At 44.0% G+C, this 23,089-nt stretch overlaps 1 protein-coding gene across 2 annotated transcripts in view; it reads right to left on the bottom strand.

Annotated features, from left to right (window-relative positions):
• fam120b (family with sequence similarity 120 member B) overlaps window positions 1-23,089 on the bottom strand; it is a 61,569-nt gene that overhangs the window by 23,161 nt on the left and 15,319 nt on the right. For both annotated transcript variants that reach the window (XM_078557430.1, XM_078557429.1), the window contains exons 2-6: window positions 21,953-23,010; window positions 18,072-18,252; window positions 15,697-15,810; window positions 13,455-13,630; window positions 11,874-11,966 (exon numbers count right to left, since the gene is read on the bottom strand). In XM_078557430.1, coding sequence (XP_078413556.1) covers window positions 11,874-11,966; window positions 13,455-13,630; window positions 15,697-15,810; window positions 18,072-18,252; window positions 21,953-22,966 — 1,578 coding nt within the window. In that variant the 5' untranslated portion in view covers window positions 22,967-23,010. The remainder of the gene's footprint in view (window positions 1-11,873; window positions 11,967-13,454; window positions 13,631-15,696; window positions 15,811-18,071; window positions 18,253-21,952; window positions 23,011-23,089) is intronic.

Genomic DNA, 23,089 nt, shown 5'->3' on the forward strand with positions numbered 1-23,089 from the left:
TTCCTGGTCCGCGTGCGCTGAGCCTAATGGTATTACGGCATACTGCTGCCCCAGAGTTAGCTGATTCAGCACGGACCAGGGATTAAAACCTGGGGCTTCCCGGGGCTGGGTTTTACACTTTCGGCAGGGTGAGGGAGATGGGTTGGGAAAATGAGCAGTCCTCTCACTCCTGCTCCCACTGTCTTGAGCTCATTGAATCAAGCTTCGGGTGACCAGTTAGTAGCCACTCAGGGGGCTCTGTGTCCAATCGGGAGTCAAGGCCGGGATGTCATACGGCAGAGCGATTGTGCCGTTAACAAGAAGTCGGCCGTGGCTACAAATTGAAAGGCCCCCTGCTCTCTCGATTTCCCTTTTTTGATGATGGCAGGCTCCAAAAGTTAAAAAATGAATTTGAAAAAAATCACGCAGGTGCTGCCACTTTCCCCAGCAGAATCTGCTGCTACATTCAGCCAGGGTCTTGGTGGCACGCCCTTTCTTCCACCCTTGTGCCGCCTCATCACGGCTCCGCAAGACACTCCCAAACCTTTTCACGTCCAGTGCCCGAAAGATGCAGCGGGCAACAGGAAATTGCAGGTGATTGGGTTGTTAACCATCTCAATAGTTTGTTAATTCGTACTTTCAGAACAACGGGTGGGCACCCAGTTACCTTCCGTAATTTCAGAGACTGACGTGATGACATAGTATTGCTAACCCAACGTCATCGAGCCCTATTTTACATTGGCGCTGGGGAGAGGCCTGCCTGATTTGAGGCCGTAAAATCCAGACCCTAGCATGGAGGCTTCATTTTTAGATTGAATATTGTCTTTACCCATGAGGTCCCAGGGAAGCCAATATAAGTCCATCACAAAGCCACTGGTCAGCCTGTGTATCAACCAACTACATGCAACTTGAGAGCCATTTGCTGCACACTCCTAAATTAATGAATCAAAGTGCTCTTCTACATTTAGTCACAACTTTTACTAATATTTTTCTTTGCGAGCTCATTGTTTTTCCACACAAAACTTCAGCCACTTCATTTTGCTTAAAGCAGTTAGCGTAGTAAAATACACGTGTCAGGTTTCTATTCATTCTCAGTTTACCATTTAATCCCAAGAGCCAGCCCCTGACATGCTAGTCACTGGATTCCTTTACACACAGGCTTCATTCTTATAAAAACTGCCGCTCGCATTTTCTTTGAAAAAGTTAATGCTTTCATTTTCAATTAGGATTTCCTTCCCCTTTTACGTGTGGTCAGAAATGCTCCTATCACAGCACATGGTAGGTAAGTGGTGGTAAGTAGTGAGGAGCGCATAACAAAAGTGTAATACATATCGATGGGATGGAGGGGAAGAATCAAACAGCATCACGAAGCACAACAGCAAAGCTCAAAACTACTTATGCTCCTGACCTCCAGATACATTCCTGCCTTGAAAGAGATGTGAGATATTTGTTACTCTATAAACACAAAATATGAGATGGGCTTAATGGCTCTTCTTGTTTCAGAATGATGCTTTGTAGATTGTGGAAGGGGTTGTACAAGTATATCGCACAATTGACACTGAATGACCTGGAGCTTTTATTTCACAGTCTGGCACTGGGAATTGCAATGCTTTGTATGGATATCTGGGAATAAAAACCATGCAATCCGCCACTAGCGATCCTGATGTGGGCTTGAGGACTTTGCCATGGCCGTTCCAGCTCGGGAGCTGGTGTTGGCTGGTGTTCAATCACCTGTTTTTAAACCAGGTCTTTCAAAGCCAGGAGGATTAGTGAAATCTGGCAAGATTACCGCCAGACTGTAGCTGGCTATCAGGAAAGCCGGCGTGGAGCCTTAGGATAACGGAGAAGCAGAAAATGCTTGAAATACACAGGACCACCAGCATGTGAATATTTTAAGTTTCATGGAATGTTTTACTATATTAAAGATAGGTGGATGTTGTGAAATTGAGAAAAGACAGCTTTTAACTTTATGGGTGAAGATTTATTTTAGCCCTGACTGATCACAAGATAAGCCAATGGGGAAGGCCATTCGCCTCATCTTAGCCCATCGTTCCAGAAAGGCTCTAACATTCTACCCAATTCAGCATCAAATTATTCCTTAAATGATTTCAGGGTTTTTAACTCCACTACTCCATCCAGAAGCTTAATCCATTAGTAGCTCCAAGTATGTAAACTTCCTGACATTCACAGAATCACAAAATCACAGTGCAGAAGAGGCCCTTCGGCCCATCGAGTCTGCACCGACACGTGAGAAACACCTGACCTACCTACCTAATCCCATTTACCAGCACTTGGCCCATAGCCTTGAATGTTATGACGTGCCAAGTGCTCATCCAGGTACTTTTTAAAGGGTGTGAGGTAACCCGCCTCCACCACCCTCCCAGGCAGTGCATTCCAGACCGTCACCGCCCTCTGGGTAAAAAAGTTTTTCCTCACATCCCCCCTAAACCTCCTGCCCCTCACCTTGAACTTATGTCCCCTTGTGACTGACCCTTCAACTAAGGGGAACAGCTGCTTCCTATCCACCCTGTTCATGCCCCTCATAATCTTATACATCTCGATCAGGTCGCCCCTCAGTCTTCTCTGCTACAATGAAAACAACCCAAGTCTATCCAACCTCTCTTCATAACTTAAATGTTTCATCCCAGGCAACATCCTGGTGAATCTCCTCTGCACCCCTTACATCCTTCCTATAATGTGGCGACCAGAACTGCACACAGTACTCCAGCTGTGGCCTCACCAAGGTTCTATACAACTCCAACATGACCTCCCTACTTTTGTAATCTATGCCTCGATTGATAAAGGCAAGTGTCCCATATGCCTTTTTCACCACCCCACTAACATACCCCTCCGCCTTCAGAGATCTATGGACACACACGCCAAGGTCCCTTTGTTCCTCAGAACTTCCTAATGTCATGCCGTTCATTGAATACTTCCTTGTCAAATTACTCCTTCCAAAGTGTATCACCTCACACTTTTCAGGGTTAAATTCCATCTGCCATTTATCTGCCCATTTGACCATCCCATCTATATCTTCTTGTAGCCCAAGACACTCAACCTCACTGTTAACCACCCGGCCAATCTTTGTGTCATCCGCAAATTTACTAATCCTACTGCACACATAGTCGTTTATATAAATGACGGATAATAGGGGACTGAGCACAGATCCCTGTGGTACGCCACTGGACACTGGCTTCCAGTCACTAAAGCAGCCATCTGTCATCACCCTCTGTCTCCTACAACTAAGCCAATTTTGAATCCACCTTATCAAATTATCCTGTATCCCATGTGCATTTGCCGCCTTTATAAGTCTCCAATGTGGGACCTTGTCAAAGGCTTTGCTGAAATCCATATAAACTACATCAATTACACTACCCTCATCTACACACCTGGTCACCTCCTCAAAAAATTCAATCAAATTTGTTAGGCATGACTTCCCTCTGACAAAGCCATGTTGACTATCCTTGATCAAACCTTGCCTCTCCAAATGGAGATAGATTATCTCCTTCAGAATTTTCTCCAATAGTTTCCCTACCACTGACGTGAGACTCACTAGCCTGTAGTTCCCTGGCTTATCTCTACAACCCTTCTTAAATAGCAGAACCACATCAGCTGTTCTCCAGTCCTCTGGCACCTCCCCCGTGGTCAGAGAGGAATTAAAAATTTGGGTCAGAGCCCCTGCAATCTCCTCCCTTGCCTCCCTCAGCAGTCTGGGACACAAATCATCTGGACCTGGAGATTTGTCCACTTTTAAGCCTGTCAACACCTCCAATACCTTCCCCCTCCCTATATCAATTTGCTCAAGAACCTCGCAGTCTCTCTCCCTGAGTTCGATACCTTCACCCTCATTCTTTTGGGTGAAGACGGATGTGAAGTATTCGTTCAACACTCTACCAATGTCCCCTGGCTCCACCCATAGATTGCCCTAATGGGCCCTAATCTTTCCCTGGTTATCCTCTTCCCATTGATATACTTATAGAATATCTTGGGATTTTCCTTACTTTTACCAGCCAGAGCGTTCTCATATCCTCTCTTTGCTCTCCTAATTGCTTTCTTAAGCTCCACCCTGCACTTTCTATACTCCACTAATGTCTTTGCTGATTTGCTTCCCTTGTACCTGCTAAAAGCCTCTCTTTTCCTTCTCATCGTATCCTGAATATCTCTGGTAATCCATGGTTCTCTGGGCTTATTACTCCTTCCTATCACCCTAGAGGGAACATGTTGAGCCTGTACCCTCCCCATTTCCTTTTTGAACCCCCCCTCCCACTGCTCCTCTGTGGATTTCCCTACAAGTAGCTGTTCCCAATCTACCATGGCCAGATCCTGCCTTATTTTACTAAAATCCGCTCTCCCCCAATCCAAAACATTTTTTTGCAACTTGTCTATTTCTTTGTCCATAACAAGCTTAAATTGTACCATGTTGTGGTCGCTATCACTAAAATGCTCACCCACCACCACCTCAGCCACCTGTCCGGCTTCATTCCCCAGAATTAGGTCCAGCACTGCGCCGTCCCTTGTTGGGCCCTCTACATATTGACCTAAAAAGTTCTCCTGTACACATTTGAAGAAATCCACTCCATCCAAGCCCTTAACACTATGTCTATCCCAATTAATGTTAGGAAAGTTGAAATCACCTAATATAATTACCCTATTGTTATTGATTTTACACACCTCTGCAAATTGTGCACATATTTGCTCCTCAATTTCCCGCTGACTATCTGGGGGTCTATAATAAACACCTAACAATGTGGCTGCCCCTTTTTTATTCTTAAGCTCTACCCACAAAGCTTCATTCGATGCCCCCTCCAAAATATCATCTCTCCTTACTGCAGTAACTGACTCCTTAACTAATAATGCAATGCCTCCTCCTCTTTTACCCCCTCCCCTGTCTCGCCTGAAGATTCTATATCCCGGAATGTTGAGCTGCCAATCCTGCCCCTCCCTCAACCACATTTCAGTGATGGCTACTATATCACAATTCCACGTGTCAATCCTCACCCTTAACTCATCCGTTTTACCTGTAATACTCCTGGCATTAAAGTAGAGGCTATCTAGCCTTGCCTTACTCCCTTGAAGCTTAATGCAGCTGTACTCCCTCTGACTTGATTGTTTTACTGACATTAGCCTTAAATTTTACTAGTTTCAAGCTTTCTCCCTTTCATTCTCTTGCAACTTAATTTAAAGGAATTTTCTGAGCTTATCTTTTCCATTCCTCTATCTATCGTATTTACCTCAATGGGATCACCTTTCAGATTTGTTAGAAAGGTACCAGGGATGAGGGGCCTTAACTATCTGAAGAGACTGGAAAAGCTGAGATTGTTCTCCTTACAGTAGAGAAGGGTAAGAGAGGATCTAGTAGAGCTGTTCATAAATCATGAATGGCCTTTTTTTTTCACAGTGTAACCAAAGGACACAGATTGAAGGTAACTGAAGGCAATATGAGCAAACCTTTTTAAAAAAAACACCTCTGGAAGGCACTGCCTGAAAAGTGTAGCGGAAGCAGATTCAATTGCAACTTTCAAAAGGAGATACTTGAAGGGAAGAAGTTGTGGGGTCATGGGGAAAGATCAGGGGGGTGGGACTAATTGGATAGCTCTACCAAAGAGCTGGCACAGCACTGATGGGCTGAATGGCCTCCTGCTGTGTTCCATCATTCTATCATTCATGCCTCCTTTGCAAGCTAAAATAAAACCCCAGTCTATCTTCATACCTCACATTCCAATGCAAGATCAGCCCCATAGCTCCTCTCTGAGCTGCCTCCAACGTTTCAATGTTTCCCCTATGCCTTGATAACCAGAACTGGAATGTTACTCAAGGTACAGCCTATCCACACTCCCATACAGTTTAAACAGGGCCTGCTCTGACGTATACTCTACTACTTTAGTTACGGTGAAGAGGCTCCTCTCAGACCACTGAATAGTTTACTGAACTCCCGCTTCCAGTGTTAACACACCTGCTGTGCGTTTCCAAAATTGTTTTATTTCCAGAATACAGTTATCCTTTTCAGCTCTGCTTTATTCATTGCCTTAACTTTCCTGAGTACAAGAGACCGTGGGCCCAATTTTAACTCTGCGTAACTGAATGAATTTTGAGTGGGTTAAAATTGGGCCCACCTGATTTCTACAGTTGATGCTGTTGGCAGTATAACCGCTCACATTGTGATTGTAAGTCCAACAATCTGACAAATAAAACTATCAGCATGTAAATGTGTATATATATATATATATTAATATTATCGCTGTCGCAGTAAAGATGCCATTGTTCACACAAGTGGGCTGAATAGATCGCAGCTGCATAGCCACAAACCCCAGATTCGGGATATTGAGACAGGAGAGTAACATTCCAGCTTAGAGCAATGAGCAGGGAAACTCACCCCATGGTATACACATTAGACACTTTGATTAGCTCTGTGCATGATCATTGACTTGAATTTGAATGCACCGGAATTTCCGGTTTGTGCTCCCATGTGGAGCGGCTCCTTGCCGGATGACAGGATTGGAATATCGCCTGCAAGGTCGGAGCAGATTACTGCCTTGGTTCCAACCAAATCGCCCGCAAACACTCTTATCTGGAAAAGGTTATATTTTACCCTGGGACAAAGTAATGGTTAAATCCAGATCTTTACAGCTCAATTGTTAGCATACCAGGGCAGCAAGCCATATACGTGGGCTGGACTGGGCACTGCAAATAATATCAGTTTGAAAAACCAGTTTAACCCCATTCAATAAATGTTTTATGGTAAATAGCCCTGTTTATGTTTATACTGCTGGACTTTCAGGTCGTGTGATTGGTGGAGCGAATGTAAGCAGGCACTAATCTTAAGGAGTTTGTTTTGTAACCAGCCCTGCATTCGTCAGCTTACAGAGTTTATCAGGATGGCCAGTCAAGGCCCTGCTGTTGCCAATATTTAGAGTAAATAAGTTAACGTATAAATTCTTCCACTGCATAGGGGAGATTTATTAGAACTGTCCCAAGTTACGTGGGGGTTTGGTTAAGAGCTTCCACTGGCAGGAGGACTGGTAAGTTTTAAGAGAGTTTTAAGGTAACTGGCAGAAGAGCCAGGGGGGATATAAAGAAAAATGTTTTTACCTCGGGAGCTGCGTAATCTGGGAAGGGTGGTGGAAGCAGATTCAGTAGTAACTCTCAAAACAAAATTAGATAAGTACTTTAAGGAGTAAGGTTTTGCAAGATTATGGGAAAACAGTAAGTGCGGGGAGGAGAAAGAACGGGATTAGTTCGAGAGAGCTTTCAAAGAGCCGGCACAGGCAGGATAGACTGAATGGCCTCCTCCTGTGCTGCATGTTTTAGTCTTTAAGTGATTTTTCAATTTATGACAAATCGCTCACCCAGGCTGAACTGGGGTTAACTTTGTTTTACTCACCATCTTCAGCCTTAACGCACCTTTTATTTTGGTAGAAGGGTGGTGTAGAATTGTTGCAACAACATCCACTAATAATATAGTGATCAGGACAAAAGACCATCACTTTCTATTGAGGATTTCTCTCGTTTACCAAAGTCATTAATATTTAATTCTCTAGGACTGTTTATGTAGGTCTAAGCCAGGAGCTGGGAACTGTGTTCATGATCGGCAGCAGGTTAGATACTGACAGAGCTCTGAGCATCCCTTGAACTGCAGCCAGCTGTCTCTCCCGAGCTGGAAATAGCACAAACCCCTGGCAGATGCAACACTTACCAGGAGTGCAAACAATGACTGGATCTCCCACCCCGACAGGTGCACCAGACCTGCGGCAGATGTAACACTGTTGTTGCTTGCATTCCAGACCACCTGCAACAATGGTCACCCACTCCCCCACCCCCACTGGCAGGTGCCCGAGACCAGTGGCAGATGACAGGCAGGTGTCCTGGGACACTTACCTCCCCCCTCCCCCCCCCCGGTTTACTGCAAGACTGCGACCTTCCTCAGGCAACACCTGCCGCTGCAGACACAGGCCTGCTCCAAAGAGCAATCCGATGCTTGTCTCACTGACTGCCAGCCCCACCCATGCAACACAAGCAGTCCTTCCGAGCCTCTTTAATCATTCACTGGGACCACTTAAGCATTATTTAACTATTGTTTTACAGAAGTTCTTCGAAGGGGATCAGGTTTTTTGTTTTGCAGGTACTGCCAATAGCCAGTCCTGGTGCATCCAGATCTGTCCAGCCACTGTCAGATTCTTTAATGAGAAGCATTTCCCTTAAACAGCAGGATGTCCTCATTATAAATTACCCACTCTAGCACGATGGAATGCGTGCAGTTCAAATGAGGGATTGCAAGGGGCAAATTTTGCTAATGAAAGGATTTGCTTTTTTCTTAAATTAAAGTGGGGGTTGGGGGAAGGAAAATCTACATTTTCAGTTCTAAAAAGAGCCAATTAAATGCACCTTAATAAAAAAAACAGATGCAGAATCCAAAATGGACACGATGGAAACATTACATAGCCTGAACGCAGTGTCGGTATCTTAAAGCACATTTCACAAGCAGGTTCAAAACTACATTCTGCTGTTCCACTGCCGTATTTGGTATGTACAATGGATGCACAGCGTTCGCTGTTCATCTGTCTTCACTCCAACAGCAACAGTCCTCTGGAGGCAAGCATTGTGTGTGTTATAATGAGTCGTGTGCGCTATAGCAACTGCCCCGTAACACAGTATGAGGAAAGGAGTCAGGAGTCAAAGTTCAGCTGCCTTACAACAAAAAACCACACTCTTAACTGCAGGCCTTTTAATGAGGGCCTGGCGTATATCTTAGAAGTTTGGGATAATTAACCAACTCTGCCAGTTACACCTTTAAAACAGCCGCTTTTCATCTTCCAGTTCCCCTGACTGCCTCAGCACAAGAAAAATGGTCGACCTTCCAAAGTCCAGGATGGAGGCAGTGGGAAAGATTAGAAGATATTTGCAGTATTCTGTTCACATTCGCATCCATTTGTCCACAACAAGCACACACAACCGCCAGATTTAGATGGTGTCGACAAGTTTTATTAACGGGTCTTGGGCATTTTGGGGTTTCTCAGAGCCGTTTGTGATATTCAGAGCCATCTAGTTTGAAACAAGTCAGATTCTTTTGGGTTCCTGCACGGCCACGAGATGTCTGAGATATCTTAACTTACCCAGGCTGAAACAGGTTAACAATCCCACATGAAGCAGCTCTTACATTTTCAAAATTCCAGTAACAACTCTTTACCTAATGATTAGCAATGACAGCTGAAGCATAGCTTATTGACTCAAACACTGCTAACCGCAAAGGCATTTCGAAAGTGTGCTGAATGACCGCCCAGTGACTGATTTGCAAAGTATCCACTCGTTCTGCAGCACTCCTGTGTCAGACTAGGATTCTGTTTGCAGCCTCAAAATTGTGTAGCCCCAATTCCACATCGAGCTCCCGCAAACTGGTGGGGCAGGTACAAACTCTGTTGTACAGCAACTTCACATCATCTAGAGCAGAAAGTGGTCATTCAGCCTGTCATGCCTCTTTGAAAGAGCTATCCTGTTGGTTCCATTACCTTGCTGTTGTGCCATAGCCCTGCCATTTATCCTCCACATGAGTCCGCAGACAACATGGGAGTCTAGATCGCCAAGTGAATACAATCTCCTGGCTCTGCGGCTGCAATTCAGGGGTCTGAAGTCTAGCACAATGTGAACATGAAGCATTGCAAGTCTGCAACGAGCAGACACCAAGCGCTATGCTAACATTTTGAGACATGCAATCGCCTTTCCAGTCCCAATTCTCTCATTAAATCCATATCAGGTTGATGAAGTTGCACTTTATGGTCACAGAAAAAGGGTACATAAATCCCCCAGGGTTGGGCGGATGGGACTAGCAGCATTACACCCTACTCCCAATTTGTTCCTATGTGGTGTAAATACTGGGATGAGGGGAGGAAGGCAGCACTCAGTGCAGAACAATGAGTACTTGGTAGGGCATGTTCTTCATTTGGTCTCCGGATATAGCCAACATGAGCAAGGCTGCATTTATTGCCCAGCCCTACAAATGCAACTTGGATTTATATAACATCTTTAACATACTGAAACGTCCCAAAGCTCTTCACTGGGGCATTATCAAACAAGATTTGATATCAAGTCATATAAGGTGATTTTAGGTCAGATGAGGAATTGAAGAGGTAGGTTTTAAGGATTGTCTTGAAGTGGAAAAAGGAAGCAATCCTACCATGATTGTTGTGTGAGTGGCTTGCTAATCTATTTCAATGGGTTTTAAGTCAACTATATGGCGTGGGTCTGTAGACCAGAACTCAGTTTCTGTTCACGGAAGGGCTTGATGAACCAGTTAGGCTTTAACAACAATCATTCTTTTATGGTCAGTTACAAGAAGGATTTGCTCTTTATATTCCAATTTTACCTCCTCCAAAGTTCTGCTTCCTTTCCTGAAGGTGGTGAATATGTGCTGGGATATGAATCCAAGTACGATATTGGTGCCTCATTGGAGGGGTCAAGCTTGCACAGAATACACAGCACAGAAACAGGCCATTCAGCCAACCGGGCATGCTGACATTCATGCTCCACTCAAGTCTTCTCCCATACTTCCTCAAATAACTCCAAAAAATTTCCATCTATTTCTTTCTCCCTCGTGCGCTTATTTAGCTTCCCCTGAAATTCACCTCAACTACTTCCTGTGCTAGTGAATTCCACATTCTCAGGGTAAAGAACTTCCTTCCGAATTTCTTACAGGATTTCTTGGTGACTATCTTATATCAATATACGATAGTCTTTAGTTTTGTTCTTCCCCAATAGTGGAAACATTTTGTCTGCATCTACTCTATTAAAGGGATCCATTCCGTCCAACCTCTCCTGATAGTTAGAGCCTTGCGGTTCTCGTAGCACCCGTATAAATCTTTTCTGTACTCTCTCCAGTGCTTCTATATTCTTTTAATAAATATGGTGATTGGAATTGTACACAGTACAACACAGAGCATGGTCTAACCAAAGTTCCATAGAGGTTTAACATAACTTCTCTACTTTTCAATTCTATCCTTCTAGAAATAAACCCTAGTGTTTTGTTTGTGTTTTTTAATGGCCTTTTTAGCCAGTGCTGTCTCTTTTATTGATCGGTGTATTTGTAGTCCCAAATCCCTTTGCTCCTCTACCCCATTTAAATTCTTATTCTTTTACCAAACTTCTAGTGGAGGTTTGGCCAATGAGTAGACAGTCTTTCAAAGACCAATCTTAGTAGCCATTAAGTATAGCTGTGAAGATGGACTGTAATGTAACAAGCTAAGTGGGTAGTCATGGAAATGAAGCGGATTCAATGGATTGCATTCATTTGGAAAAGCTTGCAAACCTGATCGGAAATCATTTTGTCCACTGGCCAATGTCTGTCCTCGATCATGGTCTGTGCTACTGCTGATAAGCAATAAGATGCCAGTCTCTTCAACATCTTGTTGAGAGAGTAGCATACAGGGATGTTATCTAATCCAATAAGCTGATGTAGGGGATCCAGATGTCTAGAGGTGGGGAAGGCCAGATGGGTGTGTTGTCTTAACTTCACTGGGAGGAAGTGAACCCTGCAATGAATTCCCCAGATAATGGTAAGAGGTGTTAACAGTATTCATGCCAAATATTTAAAAGATATGCACTAATTCCTTTTGAACAGCCTAGCATGCTAACAGTGCCAGTAACTCATTTATACTGTTCCTTAGTTAAATGGCACTATTTGCTGTGTCACAGATAACAGTCTATAACAAAGGCTAGGTTTAACTGTAGTTTTAGTTTGACATAAAATTTTCTTTTGTTATTGGAATATTAAAAGGTAAATATAGAAATAAATTTATGTACTTGGTGATGGTACAGTCACTAGGCTCCTTGCTATGCCCTAGGAACCAGGAAAGATGTATTCAAAGTTATCAGAGTCAAGTAGATGAGCAGAGCAAATCACTTACCTGTATCTGAGCGAGGTTGTCAGCTGGCTTGTCCCGGATACAGACAGCCTGAGCTAAATATGCATCCAGATCCTCCCGACAGATTGTGCTTACCTGAAGCAAACAATAAAACACCTTTTGAACATCGGGTTCAAGTCCCACTCCAGGGTTTGAGCACAAAAATCAAAGCTGACACTGCAGTGCGGTTCCGAGGAAGTGGTGCACTGTCAGATGCCACTTTCAGATGAGACATCAAACCGAGGCCCCATTTACCCTCTTTGGTGGATGTAAAAGATACCATGGCACTATTTTGAAGAACAGCAGGGGAGTTCTCCCTGGTGTCCTGGCCAAAATTTATCCCTCAATCAACATCATAAAAAGAAGATTATCTGATCATTATCACATTGCTATTTGTGGGAGTTTGCTGTGCACACAATTGGCTGCCACATCTCCTACAATACAACAGCGACTACACTTCAAAAGTACTTCACTGGCTCTGAGGAGCTCTGAGACAGCTGGTGTCATGAAAAGCGCTATATAAATGCAAGTCTTTCTTTGACAGGCACCTGGCTGAGCTATTTCTAATCTACCACAAGATGATGCTGATCATCCTGTGGTTACTATCTCCCAAGGGCGCTGTGACTTCCATTTCCATATCTGGATCACTCAACATCAACAAGTTAAGGTTCACACCACCTCTTCAGACTTCCCCAACACATGACTCATGAATTAGTCTTCTATTATGTTTACCAACTCTGTCTCCAGACCATTTATGGATTCTCAGTTTATATTTAATTGACTGAAATTCCATTAAATTAACCTTCATGTTTTCATATACTCCTCCATCTCTTCATACAAGCTCCCTTTTTATACCAGCCCACAGTCTGCAGCATACTCCAATCTCTCAGACATTCACATTCATTTCACTTCTATCAGGTGTTTCCCTTCTAAATTTTAGTTTACTTGTCTCCCATAAAATGTTATTTTGTCAGGTTCTTAATTTTTCTACTACCCTTTTCAAATTATCTGATCTTCACTGCTGCCTCGTGCCAAGGATTCTAAAGGGTGGAGTTCTCCCAGCACATAGTTCAAAACCTTTTGTTTTATCTTTAAATACTGACAGCTCCTGGTGCTGTCTCTCTCTCTACTTACATTTACTTCTAGTTTCTTGTTTTGTTGCCGTTGATGAACCTCGATACTGCTACAGAATGCTATGGTGAAGCTGTTGGGAAAGCTATCATGTTGGTCAACCAGGAGTACATCCTTCCTGAAAGAGTGTCCTCCTTCCCATTAGCTGATCATGAGCTACTTTCCTTCTTTTCACCTTGTACTCACGAGGTATCTCTATCCCTCATGTCCAGTTTCACTCTCACCCTCCCCAGTCCCTCCGCTCCCACTAATCTAAATCTCCTCTTTTAGTCTCTCTCTCTCTCTCTCCCTCCCTGCCAAGTCTAACTCTCCCCCCCCCCCCACCAAATCTGATTTGCAGACTGCATTTTTATTTTGTTATTGGGGTTGCGGGATTTTCAATGACGTTTAGGGACTCGTATCCTGTCCATTACATCACGAAGGCAACAAAAAGGAGCAAACATTTCTCCCTACCTGCAGCGTAACATAGGTTAGCAGGCAGCAAGCAGCAGCAGCAGTGGGACGTTCTAGAGGAAGAAACTCTTCAGCAAAATCTTGTAAGCCAAAACATGCAAGAAATGTGCAGTAACGTAACTTCTTAACCTCCGGCCCTTCTGTCAGCCACAAGGTTCGTAGGTTTGGAGTTCCTCCTGCAAATAAAAATATTTGGTTTAGGTTACCACCTGCTTCACCAGGTTTAAACATTCTTTAATCTAGCACCATCACGGTGCAGCTAGACAGCTTTAAGGCAGCAGTTAAACTCCTGTATTAGAAATAATGATTCCCCTCCCTTTAAATTAAGGAATGGTGCAAAAGTGAGGATGGGAGCAGACCAGAAGACTCTGCCAACTCCTGCTCTGTGCCAAGTTAACTGACCACAGCCCGATTAGTAGTAAGGCCACTACAATTAGCCTCAGCGCCCCTGTTGCAGAGAAGGAAAAATCACTCAGGGTCCCCACTATCCTTTGAGGCCCTGCAGGAGACTGCACACGTGCAGACGTCTGCTTGTGAACTCCCCCACTGCCAAACGGAGCAGAATTTTCCTAGCTTACAAAGGTCAGTGACGAGGGCAACATTCTCAAAAAGCTCTTTTTATTTGATAATTAGAGAACATACTCACTAGGAGCATTCAGATGAAAACAGTGTGCCGGAAATACACAGCAGGTCTGTCAGCATCTGCAAACTGAAAAGACGGGTTAACATTCAGCAATGGGACCCCTGGGATCTGACCATGGATCTCAGCCCAGAAAGGTTAGCTTTTTATTAAAACCCCGCTTTCCTTTCAGAAGCTGTCAGACCTGCAGCTTATTTCCAACATTATTTGCTTTCAATTTTAGATTTCCAAAGCTGCAATTTTTCTTTCTCATCTCAATTGTCAGGTTTCCTTTCTAGAAACTGGAGAGAAGTTACAATGCATGGATTATAATTAATATTGTTGGAAATGCTGAAAATAAGATGATTTATTATTTACGCACAGCGACCCACAAAAATACCCCTCCCCGTGCCGTTTCACACCCATCCCAATTATGTGTGCATCAGTTTGAGGGATACCAGTGCTGGAAAATGATTACACTTCTCCAGGTTCTGCAGTCAGTGTTGGCATCGAGCATTCCCAGGTCAGGTTCAGCACAGCTAGATGTGTCTGTTAATGTGCAATCCTGTCAGAAGGAAGTACAAGCTCTAGTTGTAAGGGAGAGGAGCGGTTACTACTTGGTGAGAGCTTAGGGCATTATTCTTAAGTATATATATATATATATATATATATATATATATAAGAACTGGTTTCCAACTGAGAGGAGGGGGGAGGAAAAGGGAGTCTGTACCTGTGTTTTCTAGATTTTGTGAATAATCTATGTTCAGGAAAGACTAATTCCAGATTCCTCCTTTACTCAGCAAATGAGCAGTGATTTATAACAGTGTCAACAATCCCTCAACCAATGCCACTAAAACAGATCAGCTGATCATTAATCTCCTTGCAGTTTGTGGGATCTTATTGGGCAGAATATTGGACATGTCGGAAGGCGAGCACCTGACCTGAACGAGAGTAAAATGAAGCGTGATGACGTTGGACGAGCGGACACGGTATTTCGGTCGGCGGGTACGCAGGAGTCAGCAGCGCACCTGGTGACAATTAACAGACCTATCAAGGCCATTAAAGTCCTAATTAAACAGGCAGGATGAGGTTTCGATCAGTGATTTAAAAAAAAACATTTTTCAAACTAATTTCTAACATGTCCCTGCTCATGTGACAGAGTCACATGAGCAGGGACATGTTATTAACATTTTTAAACTCCTTATTTTTTATTTTCAAAATTCTTCAGCTCCCTGAGGCAGCTCTGTGCCTCAGGGAGCTTGTACAGCGCACAACCCCGCTCTCGCGCTCCTCCCGCTCCCACCCCAGCAGCACTGAGCTGCCGTTACTTGGCCAGCCGTGAAATCCACGTTGGGGCCCGATCGCGGGTGGCGGTCGGCTTCACGAATACTCCCGGACCTGCCCACCCATGCCCGCCCAACAAGGGCAAAATTCTGCTCATTGTGTGCAAACGCGTCACTGCGTTTCCTTACATAACAACACGGACTGTAATTCAAAAGCACTTTGTTGATTCTAAAATGCGTCGTGCTGTCCTGAAGACACAAAAGGCGCTACACCAAATGCAAGCCTTTTTTACTTGTTTGCCAAATCTGTTGAATTGCATAAAGGTAATGAGGGTGGTACCTGGTAGCTCTGGTGGCAAAGCTGGCACAAGATCTGGCTGCTGGAGCGTGTTACCCGGATATACAAACCACTCCTTTACTGTAGAGCACACTTTGGCAGCTTCAGGTTGGCCATCTAGACGCAAAGAAATTCAAGCAGGATTATCAAGTGTCACAGGATGTCCTCTCTCAGTTGACCTGAACACATCTTCATAGAATTTTATGATCTGGAAGGAAGTCATCCAGCCTTACATGCCTGTGCCAATTCTCTGAAAGAGCAATCCTAGTAATCCCATTCCTGAGCCACAATGTGTGCTGGGACCACAGGAGGTTGAATCAAAACAGCAATGCCTATTCTACTCAAGTGAGTTAATCATAGGAGGCTGTTCTGCCCATCAAGCCTGTGCTGGTTCTTTGAAAGAGCTATCCAATGAGGCACTGATCCTTCTCTTCCCCATTGCCCTGCAAATTTTGAAGCCTATGTCAGTAATCAGAAACTGCATTAGAATGATCACTCTTGAAGCTTCCCTGATGGCTCAACTAGTTAGGGCACTGAGTCAAATAGGCCAGAAAGAGAGGAAAATAAGCCAGGAATGCTCCACCAACTGATTACCATTCAACAAGTGCATATGGAGTAGAATGAGGATAAATAGGAGGATCCAGGGCTGGGAAACAAGCCTGTCCCCACATAGACAAGGCAATGGAGGATACCTGATGCCCATTGATCCATACTTGATCAATGAGTCAATGACTTCTGACAAGGAGGAAGACCAGGAGGAGGGAGGAAATGAGAAATAGTTTTCAACATTCAGTTTTGATAGTACTTCAGCAACAGGCCACTGAAATCACTATGAAATAGCAATTAGGACTCAATAATTGGTCCCAGCTCCATCAGCAAAGGAGGGGTTTACACTCTAAATTGGTATCCTGTTGCGAATAGTTACACTGCTGCCAAGTGAGATTATGGCTGGGCTAGGTCATGATGCCAAGTAGCCTGCTGATGCACAGTGCATGGGCTTACACATGAAGCATGTCAGGTTTTGGACAGGGTTCAGAGGAGATTTATTAGAACAGTACCATGGATGAGGGACTATCCAATGTCTTTCTTGCCTTTAGATTTGATTATTCCAGTGCTGTCCTGGCTAACCTCCCAACCTTTTTCTTATTAATTGGATGTGGGCATCATCTGGCTGGGCCATCCCTAATTGCCCTTGTTCAGAGGGCATTTAAGTCTGGAGTCACATGTAGGCTAGACCAGGTAAGGTCACATTAGTGAACCAGATGGGTTTTTACGACAATTGGTCATCATCAGACTTTTAATTCCAGGTTTTTATTGAATTCAATTTAACTTGCACCAAGTCCTGTTTGCCCATCATCCCTGTGCCTGCTGATCTACACTAGCTTCCTCTCACCCTTGTTTTCAAATCCCTCCACGGCCTCGCTGCTCCCTATCTCTGTAACCGTCTCTATAACATTCTCTGTAACAAGCCTGCAAGATGTCTATGCTCCTTCAATTCTGGCTTCTTGCTGATTTTAATCACCCCAATAATGGCGGTCATACTTTCAGCTGCCTTGGTTCTATTCTGTGGAGTTCCCATCCTAAACCTCACTCTGAAATGGCCTAGCAAGCCACTCAGTTCAAGGGCAATTAGGGATGGGCGACAAATGCTGGCCTTGCCAGCGATGCCTGCATCCCACGAAAGAATAAATTTTTAAAAAGGAGGAAAAATATGGGAAAACTTGAAAATATAATCGAAAAATGCAAGGCCGCACTGACTTATGCAGATTTATTTTTACAACAATCTGTACATGGTTTTGTAGAAGAGCAGTGCACAAAGACCTGGCTTACATGTGCAAACCTTGAAATTTGGTGCAAGGTAAGAAATTAAAAAGATGGCACATTCGAGAAGCTTAACCCTCTTCTTCAAACCACTAAGTACACCATGGTTATTTAGATTCTGAGCATTTATTTCCGTGGTTTTCTTAGTGGTCTATTGAAATAAGAAAGTGACATCAGGGGAACTGGCATGGTGGGATTGTGCAGGAAAAGCAAACTAATTTCAGCTCCCCTGATGTCTCCAATGATAAAACTGACCCCATTTAATGATCAAATTCCCCTAAGAGCTGCACATTTAAGATTCATCCCGCAGTTATTAACCTGAGGGTTCAGATTGATGTATGTGTGTGTGTGTGTGTGTGTGTGTGTGTGTGCCCGCGCGCACAATAATTCAACATCTTCGCATTGTCAGGCTTAGTAACTTCACTAGGGTTCACTGGGGCTGTTATTTCAGTCAGCAGGTATAAATACAAGTGTGCTAATGCTCAAAAGCTCACTTCTCTACATGAAAAAGCATCACCTGCCTTTAGAACACTCAAAACATTGGTAGAAATCCTTACTTAGTTCAGTTGCTAGAAGAATGCCATAAATGGACTGTCGAGCAGGACGGTAAACGATGGCTTGACCAGGAAGTTCAGTATCTAACTCGTCTTCCAGAGTGTTGCTGCACTCTACCTCCCCAGCATTCAGGACATTGTAAACTGTGTAGCTTTCTGCTTTAATATGCTGCTCCCTTGCAACCTTTTTACATAAAAAAAAAACAGATTTAATGGGAATATGAATGTGCACGTGGGAATCATTGTTAAGGCTGGCATTTATTGCCCATTCCTAATTGTCCTTGAGAGGTTGGTGGTGAACTGCCCTCCTGAACTGCTGCAGTCCATGTGACATAGGTAGAACCCACAGTGCTGTTAGGGAAGAAGATCCAGCGATAGTGAAGGAATGGCGATATGGTTCCAAGTCAGGATGATGAGTGGCTTGGAGGAGAACTTCCTGGTGGTGGTGTTCCCTTGTATCTGCTGCCCTTGTCCTTCCAGTGATAGAGGTCACAGGTTTGGAAGGTGCTGTCTAAGGAGCCTTTCTGAATTCCTGCAGTGCATCTTATAGGTGGTACACACTGCTGCTACTGTGCATCGGTGGTGGAGGGAGTGAATGTTTGTGGAAGGGGTGCCAATCAAACGGGCTGCTTTGTCAGGCTTGGTGTCAAGCTTCTTGAGTGTTGCTGGAGTTGCACTCATCCAGGCAATTGGAGAGTATTCCATCACACTCCTGACTTGTGCCTTGTTGATGGTGGACAGGCTTTGGAGAGTCAGGAGGTGAGTTACTCGCCGCAGGATTCCCAGCCTCTGACCTGCTCTTGTAGCCACAGTATTTATATGGATATTGATATCAACTACTACAGCCCGTAGGGTGAAGGCTATTTGGGAGGGTGTTCCAGGATTTTGGCCCAGCGACAGCGAAGGAATGGCGATATATGTCCAAGTCAGAATGGTGTGTGCCTTGGGTGAAGATGTCTCCATGAACCTGCTCTCCTTGTCCTTCCAGGTGGCAGAGGTAGTGAGGCTGGAAGGTGAAAGTGGTGAACACCCTTCCAGTATTAAATTATGATCATAAATGAAGTTGTTCCTAAATGGTTTCATAAGAATACAACAGTAACATGGGAAGAAAACTCTGGATCACTTTGTTCAGTGACATCGTAAATTATTTTTATTCATTTGTGGGATATGGGCGTCGCTGGCTAGGCCAGCATTTATTGCCCATTCTAGTTGCCCTTGAGAAGGTGGTGGTGAGCCGCCATCTTGAACTGCTGCAGTCCATGTGGTGTAGGAACATCCACAGTGCTGCTAGGGAGGGAGTTCCAGGGTTTCATGTTTCTAGTGTTTCGGTAAAAAAAATTGAAATACATACATGTAACACTGGAAAAACTAATGACTTAGAAAAAGACTTTAAGGTTTAAACAATCCTGCTCCTTTTCATAAATCAATCCTACCTGCCTCCTTGCTCATCACAGCGCTTCTCTTTCTGTTGTTAAGGCAAAGGATAAAGTAAATAATTTGTATTTAAATAGCACCTTTCATGGTCTCAGGACATTCCAAAGCACTTTACAGCCAATCACATACTCTTGAAGTGTAGTCACTGCTGTCATGGAGGAAACAGAGCAGAGCAAGATCTCACTCTACAAGAGCTGTTTTCGGGTGATGTTGGTTGGGGGATGGATAAAATTTTTCCCTAGCTGTGCACTAGATTATGGCTCAAGTCTCTAGAGTGAGATTTCAACCCATGAACTTCTGGCTCTGGAGTTGAGTGTGCTATGACTGAGCTAAAGCTGATCCCTTAAAGGTGCACACAATAATAAATGCTAACTGAAAGGCTACAATCAAGATCTGCATTTCTTAGACCGAGCACCAACAGTGCAAAGAGAAATATGGGTTCAGTCCACTTCATCACATTTTGTTTAACACTGATAAATATGACTACAAGATCCCAACATACAAATGCAATTTACTTCTAATTTTAGCAGTTTAAAAATAAAAATCAGTTGACAAAATCATATTGGTTAACCAACTAATATTGTTACTGCCCACCGAGGGTCATTGGTTACTAGTGGTCCACTTGAACAAGCCATTCCTTTTAAATCACCGCACTCCATTGAAAATATTCTTCCACCAACAGCTCAGTCCTAGTTTTATGCCCAATACACAGAAGTGATTAACAGAAAATTTGATTAGGTGGTGGCTTTTCCGAGGTTTAACTGCAAATCCTGTTGACTCTCGCTAGATGTGAGGGTTTTCTATCAATTTGAATTTGAACAGTTCTGAGTGGGTGTGGTCCAGTAATTTGGCAATCTCATTCAGAGAGGCGTGGGAAAAGGCAGACAGGGGTGCTCTTTTAAATCTGATAATGAGGCACTTTGTTGAGGGAACTTAGTTTGCTGTGCCTGATTTGGGAGTGTCAGCATTAAGCCTTTGCAGCTCACAGATACCATGGGTTATATATAGATCTATGTCTGCACTCTGCCTGCCAATTTTCTCCCAGTGGAGGAAGCAGTTTTGCATCAATGCAACATCACCACTTCCCACATTAACCATCCTCATCAAGTAGGCTTTTTGACCATAATTTTAAAATCCGTTAACAGGATGTGGGCAAAGCTTGCATATATTTCCCATCCCCAGCTGGGAAAGGTGGTGGACTGTCTCCTTAATCCAGTGCAGTTCCTTGTGGTGATGATGCTCCCATGATAGTGTTAAGTAGGGAATTATTCAGGATATTGACCCAGTGACAACAGAAGAATGGTGATACATGCCCAAGTTGAGGATTGTGTGTGACTTTAAAGGGAACCTGGAAGTTACCAAGTTCCCACAATATTGCTAGTCTAGATTTTCCCAGTGGTAGAAATCATGGAGCAGGGAAATGCTATTGAGGTAATATTGGTGAGTTACTGCAGTACAACCCTCCATCTTTCAGATGCAACATTAAAATGAGAGCTACCCTCTCAGGTGGACATAAAAGATCTCATGGTACTACTCGAAGAAGAGCAGGGAGGTTATCCCTGGTGTCCTGGTCCTCAACCAACAAGACTAAAGCAGGTTATCTGACTTTGGCCTCATTGCTGTTTGTGGAACCTTGCTGTGCACAAATTGACTGCCGCTTTTCCTACTTTACAACCGTGACTGCACTTTAAAAGGACTTTATTGGCTGTAAAGCAGTTTGAGACATCCTAAAGTCATGAAAGGTGCTATATAAATGCATGAGGTGTTAATGTTGAATTTGTGCTGCAATAGAATACGTGCTTTAAATTGGTAATTAAGCACAAATCCATCTCCAATTGGGGAAGGATTAGGGAATCTTTGCAAGAGTAAATAAACCAGTTCACTTTGGGTGTCTGGGAGGAACTGAGAGAGCCTGTGACTTTACTTTGCTGGCTTGGAAATAAACCTGTTTTAAGGTACAGGCTAGCTTCAGACTCATTCTTCCTCAACATACAATTATTGGAATTAACATGAGGGTGGATACTGAGTCCAATGTGCCAAAGTGAAGCTAGTTTGTACTGTGGACTCTCAGCTAGTTACAACAAGGTTGTAACTGCCCAACTCATTTCAGCCAGGGCAATCAGAGCCTTGACTTTGACCTAGATATAATCCTGGGTCCCAGAGGTGACCCTTGTGCTAATTCATTATCAAACTGTCCCCAGCTAAACATCTCAAAATTAAAACACCCTTGGTTAAAAATGTTCCTTAGCTCTCTTGGGTTTTTTTTCTGTTTCTCTACAATGTTACAAAAATGGTTTGGAGTAATACAATAGGCTGTTTCCCTACACTTGTCACCCTAATAGCTTAGGTATTGCCAGCACACAATCAATCACAATCAGCATCATCAATGCTTTCCATTGAGTATATGTTACCAACCTTACTAAAATTGAGATGGCGAGTTATATACACACCTCCAAAATCTTTTGGTCTGGGTACGTGGCATTTTCACGTTGACCTGCCACTGGAGATGTTTTGTTGTGAGGAAGCCAGGGCGAGCACTGACCAGGCAGTAAATAGGATCTCACACCCATCTCCAGCAAACTTCCAGGTGAAGGGTGTTGCAGATTTCTTTCCACCTCTCTCAATCCGTCGTGCGAATGGGCAACACCGGAGATGTAACATGCCATTGCCGCGACCACCTCCTTCTTCTGTCTCACTCTTGAGTCACTTGGCGTGTATCTAGCCAAGCACTGGCGCTTCAGTCGTTCCACTGCCTTTTCTGGCACCACGTCGTTGCCGAGAAGACAGGCCAAAAGTGGCAGGTCGGTCCGCTGCAGGCTGAGGGTGTGGCAGAGCTTTTCTCGAGAGTACATGACAGTTGTCAACTTGTCTAGTCGCAGCTTGCTAACTGAGAGATATGGCACAGTGTCATAAATGAGGTAATCAGTGTCCTGACCCAGGATTGCCATACAACCATTTAACGTGGCATAGCTGGCAACTTCATAATCTGCCTCCTGCAGGGAACACATGGTGTTTAAGCCCATGGATTTCAAGGCAAAGCGAGTGAATGTAGCCAGCCCAGAGGGAATGAAGAACATGTCTCTTGCTGGTTGGCAGGTCTTTGCTTTAATATACTGAAAGATTTTTGCTATTTCTCCGTTGTTCCTCAGCCGCCGCTTGACCCATTCATCCCTTTTCTTCTGTTCTATCACCCCATCAAAGAAAAACACCAGCCTGATGTCAATGGCTAAAAACGAACCCACAAAGGTGTTGAGGCTCTGCAAGTACTCGCGCCACTGCCCGCCATGCACCCAGGCCTCTGGGGTGTACCAGTACCGGAGACATGCCATTGCATCTACCACCACAACAGGCGAATGTCCAGGATGGGAATTCCGGTACTGCTCCGCCATCTCCTTCAAATCCACCCACACGCTCGTTTGTGGACAGGCGTGATCCATGAACCCCTGGAGACCCTTCACACCCATTGCCGCTGTTGGTTAATAAACCCTAAAAAAATAACATCAGCAGTCTGGAGAAAAAGGAAGGGAAATTACAAACCATCAACTGTGTGGAAATAAGACTTGCATTAGTGTCTCACCCTTCAGATC

Source organism: Cetorhinus maximus, chromosome 14 (genome assembly GCF_964194155.1).
Source record: "Cetorhinus maximus chromosome 14, sCetMax3.hap1.1, whole genome shotgun sequence".
In the NCBI taxonomy this organism is placed as follows: domain Eukaryota; kingdom Metazoa; phylum Chordata; class Chondrichthyes; order Lamniformes; family Cetorhinidae; genus Cetorhinus; species Cetorhinus maximus.